This window comes from Physeter macrocephalus, chromosome 11 (genome assembly GCF_002837175.3).
Source record: "Physeter macrocephalus isolate SW-GA chromosome 11, ASM283717v5, whole genome shotgun sequence".
Lineage (NCBI taxonomy): Eukaryota > Metazoa > Chordata > Mammalia > Artiodactyla > Physeteridae > Physeter > Physeter macrocephalus.
The window spans coordinates 142,377,018-142,385,791 of record NC_041224.1 but is presented as its reverse complement, the minus strand read 5'-3'; the positions used below and the strand labels follow the sequence as shown (position 1 = coordinate 142,385,791).

At 35.3% G+C, this 8,774-nt stretch overlaps 1 protein-coding gene across 9 annotated transcripts in view; it reads left to right on the top strand.

Moving 5' to 3' along the window:
* MNAT1 (MNAT1 component of CDK activating kinase) overlaps window positions 1-8,774 on the top strand; it is a 223,416-nt gene that overhangs the window by 125,341 nt on the left and 89,301 nt on the right. For all 9 annotated transcript variants that reach the window (XM_055088512.1, XM_024133048.3, XM_055088511.1 and 6 more), the window contains exon 7: window positions 5,077-5,198. In XM_055088512.1, the coding sequence (XP_054944487.1) occupies window positions 5,077-5,198 (122 nt within the window). The remainder of the gene's footprint in view (window positions 1-5,076; window positions 5,199-8,774) is intronic.

Here is an 8,774-nt window from a genome sequence, read left to right as displayed (position 1 = left end):
CCATGCTCTAGTAGGTCTGTGTTTTATTCCCGTCCTACCACTAATCTCTTCATGACATTTTTTTCCCTTAGATTCCATATATATGTGTTAGCATACGGTATTTGTTTTTCTCCTTCTGACTTACTTCACTCTGTATGACAGACTCCAGGTCCATCCACCTCACTACAAATAACTCAGTTTCGTTTCTTTTTATGGCTGAGTAATTACAAGTGGAATTATTGGGTTAAGCTATATGAATACTTTAAAGGTTTACTAAATTGTATTTCATAAAGAAAGCAATTTCATTATTTGCTCTCCTATCAGCAGTGTATGAGAACATCTTTCTCCACACTCTCTTGTCATATTGGGCATTATTATTTCATTTTATCCTTTATTTGGTAATTTGATGGAGATTTGTTTCGACATTGTTTTGAAGGGTCTGATTTTTTACCATATGAGTTCAAATTAGTCTTGGAATATTTTCTGGCTGTAATGTAAGCTGTACCATACTGATTCAGTCTCTTTCGGCCCCCACTTCCCCATATATCCATTCTCTGCTCCTGTTTATTTCATATAGTCTCAAGACACAGATACTGCTCTAGTAACATTGCTGTCTTCTTTATTGCCTTGCTTTTGTAGACTTTGTCTGCCCTCTGAGGTCTTGCACAAGTTGCACTGTTTCAGTTTTCCACCTTTCATTGATTTTTCCTCTCTTTTGATTTTTCTATAACCCTCTTCAGTCTATACTATATCATTTGGTGCCAAGTCAAATTTAGTTCAGGTGTTGAATATCACTATTGCTTCATACAGTGTGACTTCTTTAATCTGAATCCTCCTTTTCCTGATAATTTAGAATAATATCACACTTACTGTTTTGTGTAGAAATATCACTTTCATTTTCATTTTGCATCCAGAAGCTTTTAAACACCGTTTTGCCTCCAGTCACTTAAAAACCCCTAACATTTTCCTCATAGGACTTGTTGAGATAGCTGGTCTCTTGGTGATTTTCTTTTTAAAATCTTAATTATGTCAGTGATTTGTACTGTAAGTTCTTCCTCAGCTTTAGATTTGAGAAACTTGGCATCTATCTCACACCAGTTTTGGGGGGAAAAGATTGAATGTTAGAAGACTAGGTTGTGTATCATTTATGAACTTTATTTTCTCATTCTCACGATAAATAGAATTACCACTGAGTAATGTTTATTTCTCTCTAAATGCTATAGTAAAAAAATTTGTCTTTTTGAACCTATGACATTTTGACCATATCTAAATTATTAGAATTTGTATAGAAATCTACGACTTACTTATTAATATCAGACTTTTAAATTGAGCAACTGTGATTATATTGTCTAAAAATAGGATATTGATAGGCAGTGTGGTATGGTAGAGCCCACACTGGACAGGAATTAGGAGATATGACTCTAACTATGTGACCTTAGGAGAATTTTATATTTTAGGGGTCTTAGTTTCTTTATCCATAAAATAAGGAAGTTAGGGGAAAAGAACACAGGCTTTAGAATCTGACACCCTTGACTTTTAATCCTCAACCCGCCATTACCTACAGTATGACCTTGCTAAGTCACATATCTAAGCCCCTGTTCCTCATTTGTAAAGTAGGGATGATAGTATTTATCTCATAAAACTATTGTGAATACTAAAGAAATAATGCATTAAAAGCCTTTAGACCAGTGCCTGGCACTGAGTAAGTAATGTTAGCTATTATTATTATATGATCTTTTGTGTACCCACAAACTTGCAGACAACACTTTGGATTATATGACATCATAACTTTTAACTTGGGCATCATTGTTGCTATTTAGGGAATGATTACTTTTAATGTGTTCATTCCCACGTTAGTGACTTAAGAGAACCTGTCTTTTTTTTGAATATTATCTTCCTTGGAAAATATTCCAGCTCTTGGAATTATCCATTTTGTATCATCTTTCCTGAGTCTTGCTTTCTAATTTGTAATGTGAAAATGGAGTAATCAAAGTAATCTGCATTACTGTGTTATGGGATAACTATAATATAATAGGTGTCCTTTTAAAATTCTTACAATTTCCTTTTTCTTCTTTTTTTTTTAACCTAAAAATGTGACAGTAATACTGGACTTTTTGTATAATGTGACAGGAGAATATAGTACTTAGTAACTTATGAAGAAGGCACTTTGAAACAGGGATGTCAAAATGCCACTCAAAATGTCCCGCTTAGGCAGGCCCCTTCTTAACCTGTGTAATACTCTGTATTCAGATTCATTGTTCAGAAATTGGATTACTGAGAGGTAGTACAAGATTTAGCTTGACAGTTTCAAGTTTGTTTAGAAAGGCTCTGAAACATATGGAGGTTAAGGGTTAAAATAATGTTAATGGAGTTTTCCATATATCTCACTTTTATCTCGTTTTTGATGTGTATTATTTCAGCTAGGTAAATGAGCAAATCAGAATATCTAAAACCATTTTTATTTAAAAAAATTTTTTTAAAGACACATTTTTCATTTTCACCAAGAATTTTTATTATTTTAAAAAATTTTTATTTATTTTATTTTTGACTGCGTTGGGTCTTCATTGCTGCACACAGGCTTTCGCTAGTTGTGGCAAGTGGGGGCTACTCTTTGTTGAGGTGCGCGGGCTTCTCATTGCGGAGGCTTCTCTGGTTGCGGAGCACGGGCTCTAGGCGGGTGGGCTTCACCTAGCTATGGTGTGTGGGCTCAGTAGTTGTGGCTCGCAGGCGCTAGAGCACAGGTTCAGTAGTTGTGGCGCACGGGCTTAGTTGTTCTGTGGCATGTGGGATCTTCCTGGACCAGGGCTTGAACCCGTGTCCCCTGCACTGGCAGGCAGATTCCTAACCACCGTGCCACCAGGGAAGTCCTGAAACCCATTTAAAAAAATTGTGGTAAAATATATATTACATAAACTTTACCATTTTAACTATTTTGAAGTATGTTCACGGTGTACATCCATCACCACCATCCATCTCCAGGATTTTTTTAATCTTCTCCAATTAAAACTCTGTACTCATTTAAATAGTAATGCCTCATCCCCTGCCTCCCCACACCCTCTGGCAATCATCATTCTGCTTTCTGTCTCTATGAATTTGACTACTCTAAGAACCTCATATAATTGGAATCATACAATATTTATCCTTTTGTGACTGGCTTATTTCATTCACTTAGCATAATGTCTCCAAGGTTCATCCATGTTTTAGCATGTATCAGATTTCTTTCTTTTTTTAAGACTGAATAATAGTCCATTGTGTGAATACCCTATTCACGATCCATCGATGGACACAAGGTTACTTTTACCTTTTGGCTATTGTGAGTAATGCTGCTATGAGTAGGGGTGTACAAATATCTGTTCAAGTTCCTCCTTTCACTACTTTTGGGTGTATACCCAGAAGTGGAGTTGTTGGCTTATATGGTAATTTTATATTTAATCTTTTAATCTTTTGAGGAATTGCTGTCTGTTTTCCATAGCAGCTGCACCATTTTATATTCCCATCAGCAATGGACATGAGTTCCAATTTCTCCACATCCTTGCCAACACTTGATATTTCACATGGTTTTTTGTTTTTGTTTTGGATAATAGCCATCCTACATAGCTGTGGGTGTTAAGTGCTACAGTTGGGTCCTCTGTATTTGTGGGCTCCACATCCATGGCTTCAAGCAGCCATGAAATTCAATCTGGGTTTGGTTGAATTCATGGATGCAGAACCCAGGCATGAGGAATCTGAGGATACGGAGGTCTGACTGTGCTAGTATGACATTTTATATAAAGGACTTCTGCATCCTTGGATTTTGGTATCCCTGGGGCAACTTGGAACCAGACCCCTCAGGGATACTGAGGGACGATTTTATATCCTCATGGTTTTGATTTGTATTTCCCTAATGACTAGTGATGTTAAACATCTTTTTTGGTGCTTATTGGCCATTTGTACATCTCTGGAGAAATGTTTGTTCATGTCCTTTGCCCGAGTTTGGTGAAGGAGTTTTGAGGTCACAGTGTCAGAGAAGCTATAAATATGATGTCTAGTTAGTAAACTAGCTAGGATAATGCTACATGGTATTAAACTTGTTGAAGAGAAAAACCATGAGTCATATGCAAACATCCTCAGTGGTCATTCCTCACTGCCTCAGTTGCACTGTATCACTTTTAATTCATGGTTTTTACCTTTTTTTTTCTTTAAATGAAAGAGACAAATGTTTTATGTATCCAACTTAGTAATTTAAATAATGGAAACTAAGGGAGGTAACAAGAAGAATAAATTATAAACTAGAAAACATTGGAATTAATAACTGTAAGAACTAGTTTTTATTAAAAAGTTAGGACATAGAGAAGCTGATGAGAACTATACCAAGAAAAATAACAAAATTAGAGTTAGAATCAGAAAACATGGACTATATAAAAAAATACGGATTTTAAAAAATTAGAATTATGTGCTTGATTACAATAAATATGTAAATCAGTGTAATGATGATATGTGGCTGAGTGGCATTTTATTTTGTATATTTTTCATCAAGTATGGTCTTTTTATTTTATTTATCTAGTAGTTCTTTTCAGAAAAATACGTGGATATTCCATTCAACTTAATTTTTAGCATAATATTCCTCATTTTGTGTGTGTGTGTGTGTAAGTAGACATCACATACACATATTTGTTAAGTAAGTTTAATTCCATTGTAAAGACTTAAGAGAATAGACATTTATGTGGCAAAACTTTGCAGAGAATAATTTCATTAGTGTCCTTCCTTAACTAAAGCTTTCAACAAAACAGAGGTTACCAAAACTGTCAAAGTTGTATAATAAAAATAGGAAAATGTGAGAATAGACTATGCTTATATGTTTGCTGAATTCTACCATTGACATTTAACAGCTGTACTCTTTAAGGCTAAATTTTAATTTAATGATGGATTTAGTTTTCTTCCTTTAAATCATGTGTCACTGACTATGTGTTAATTATATAATATGGGTTTTAATAATGTAATGAATAATGGGTAATATTTTTAATGTGAGGAATTTAGCTCATCTTTAAAATGACTGAAAATAAGTATTAATATGAAAGTAATATTAAAAAGTATTATTTTCCTTCATTTTTCTAACAGGGTCAACATATTACATTACCACCCATTCAAAAACTTGAAGAAGCTCTATATGAATACCAGCCACTACAAATAGAGACTTGTGGGCCACAAGTTCCTGAGCTTGAGATGCTAGGAAGACTTGGGTAAGTGTTCAGAAGAAATTCTCATTGAGGAGCTGATGTTTAGGGATTGGTTGTTGCCATTTTTAACTGATACTTTAGCATTCTTAGATTTTGAGTTTACAGAACTTTACTCTTTTGTAAGAAATGAATGGTGCTTAATACTAAGTTAATATGTTATTTTTCCTACGGTCCTATTAGGTTTTTTGAGATTGAGACTGGATTGTATTAGTTCCCTTTTAAGGATGTCATTGGCAGCCAGCCATACTGAAGTAGCTGTTCATTTTCGGCTCACTGTGTATTTTTTTTTAGAAATAGGGGCTTAATTTAGTCAGCAGTAAGCCAGTGAAAATAGAGTTGAACTCCTTGCCATGAAAAAGAGTAGAAAAAGAGTAGATTTACTCAATGTCTGTTGTGTACAGTGAAATTATATTTATGAGAAATGAGCCACAAAATATATTTTGTCAAAGGGTATGATGTAGAGCTGGTCCAGTGGCTCAAAAGCTGTAATATATGCATCCATTTTGGAAATGAACTTGGGATTGTGGCTTTTGTGAGTGATGGAGATGATCACATTCTATTTTAGGGGTACAAATGGGTATTTGTGTATTTATGGAAAGTATAGATATAAACTTTGTTGGATGGAGTAAAACATATCTTGATCTGGTGTCTCAATCTAAACTACTGAATGGAAAGATAATCTAGAAACAGTTGTTTCTGAACAAAATGAAATAGCACAAACAATATAATGTGGATCAGGAAACTTACACAAGCCTATTAGATAGCCTCATCCACCAGAGGGCAGATAGCAGAAGCAAGAACTACAGTCCTACAGCCTGTGGAACAAAAACCACATTCACAGAAAGATAGACAAGATGAAAAGGCAGAGGGCTATGTACCAGATGAAGAAACAACATAAAACCCCAGAGAAACAACTAAATGAGGTGGAGATAGGCAACCTTCAAGAAAAAGAATTCAGAATAATGATGGTGAAGATGATCCAGGACCTCGGAAAAAGAATGGAGGCAAAGATCGAGAAGATGCAAGACATGTTTAACAAAGACCTAGAAGAATTAAAGAACAAACAAACAGAGATGAACAATACAATAACTGAAATGAAAACTATACTAGAAGGAATCCATAGCAGAATAAATGAGGCAAAAGAACGGATAAGTCACTGGAAGACAGAATGGTGGAATTCACTGCTGCGGAACAGAATAAAGAAAAAAGAATGAAAAGAAATGAAGACAGCCTAAGAGACCTCTGGGACAACATTAAACGCAACAACATTTGCATTATTAGGGGTCCCAGAAGACAAGAGAGAGAGAAAGGACCAGATAAAATAAGCCTAAGAGACCTCTGGGACAACATTAAACGCAACAACATTTGCATTATTAGGGGTCCCAGAAGGAGAAAATATTTGAAGAGATTATAGTCGAAAACTTCCCTAACATGGGAAAGGAAATAGCCACCCGGGTCCAGGAAGCGCAGCGAGTACCATATAGGATAAATCCAAGGAGAAACACGACAAGACACATAGTAATCAAATAGGCAAAATTAAAGACAAAGAAAAATTATTGAAACAGCAAGGGAAAAATGACAAATAACATACAAGGGAACTCCCATAAGGTTAACAGCTGATTTCTCAGCAGAAACTCTACAAGCCAGAAGGGAGTGGCATGATATACTTAAAGTGACGAAAGGGAAGCACCTACAACCAAGATTACTCCACACGGCAAGGATCTCATTCAGATTCTATGGAGAAATCAAAAGCTTTACAGACAAGCAAAAGCTAAGAGAATTTAGCACCACCAAACCAGCTCTACAACAAATGCTAAAGGAACTTCTCTAAGTGGGAAACACAAGAGAAGAAAAGGACCTACAAAAACAAACCCAAAACTATTCAGAAAATGGTCATAGGAACATACATATCGATAATTACCTAAACATGAATGGATTAAATGCTCCAACCAAAAGACACAGGTTTGCTGAATGGATAGAAAAACAAGACGCATATATATGCTGTCTACAAGAGACCCACTTCAGACCTAGGGACACATACAGACTGAAAGTGAGGGGATAGAAAAAGATATTCCATGCAAATGGAAATCAAAAGAAAGCTGGAGTAGCAATACTCATATCAGATAAAATAGACTTTAAAATAAAGAATGTTACAAGAGACAAGGAAGGACACTATATAATGATGAAGGGATCAATCCAAGAAGAAGATATAACAATTATAAATATATATCCACCCAACATCGGAGCACCTCAATACATAAGGCAACTGCTAAGAGCTATAAAAGAGGAAATCGACAATAACACAGTAATAGTGGGCGACTTTAACACCTCACTCACAACAATGGACACATCATCCAAAATGAAAATAAATAAGGAAAGCAGAAGCTTTAAATGACACAATAGACCAGATAGATTTAATTGATATTTATAGGACATTCCATCCAAAACAGCAGATTACAGTTTCTTCTCAAGTGTGCACAGAACATTCTCCAGGATAGATCACATCTTGGGTCACAAATCAAGCCTCAGTAAATTCGAGGAAATTGAAATCATATCAAGCATCTTTTCTGAACACAACGCTATGAGATTAGAAATGAACAGGAAAAAAAATGTAAAAAACACAAACACGTGGAGGCTAAACAATACGTTACTAAATAACCAAGAGATCACTGAAGAAATCAAAGAGGAAATCAAAAAATAACTAGAGACAAATGACAATGAAAGCATGATGATCCAAAACCTATGGGATGCAGCAAAAGCAGTTCTAAGAGGAAAGCTTGTAGATATACAAGCCTACCTCAAGAAACAGGAAAAATCTCAATCGAACTTTACACCTAAAGGAACTAGAGCAAAAAGAACAAACAAAACCCAAAGTTAGCAGAAGGAAAGAAATCATAAAGATCAGAGCAGAAATAAATGAAATAGAAACAAACAATAGCAATGATCAATAAAACTAAAAGCTCGTTCTTTGAGAAGATAAACAAAATTTATAAACCATTAGCCAGACTCATCAAGAAAAAGAGGGAGAGTACTCAAATCAATAAAATTAGAAATGAAAAAGGAGAAGTTACAACAGACACCGCAGAAATACAAAGCATCCTAAGAGACTACTACAAGCAACTCTATGCCAACAAAATGGACAACCTGGAAGAAATGGACAAATTCTTAGAAAGGAATAACCTTCCAAGACTGAACCAGGAAGGAATAGAAGATATGAACAGAGCAATCACAAGTAATGAAATTGAAACTGATGAAAAATCTTCCAACAAACAAAAGTCCAGGACCAGATGGCTTCACAGGTGAATTCTATGAACCATTAAGAGAAGAGCTAACACCATCCTTCTCAAACTCTTCCAAAAATTGCGGAGGATGGAATACTCCCAAACTCATTCTGTGAGGCCACCGTCACCCTGATACCAAAACCAGACAAAGATACTACAAAAAAAGAAAATTACCGACCAATATCACTGATGAATATAGACGCAAAAATCCTCAACAGAATACTAGCAAACAGAATCCAACAACACATTAAAAGGATCATACACCATGATCAAGTGGGATTTATCCCAGGGCTGCAAA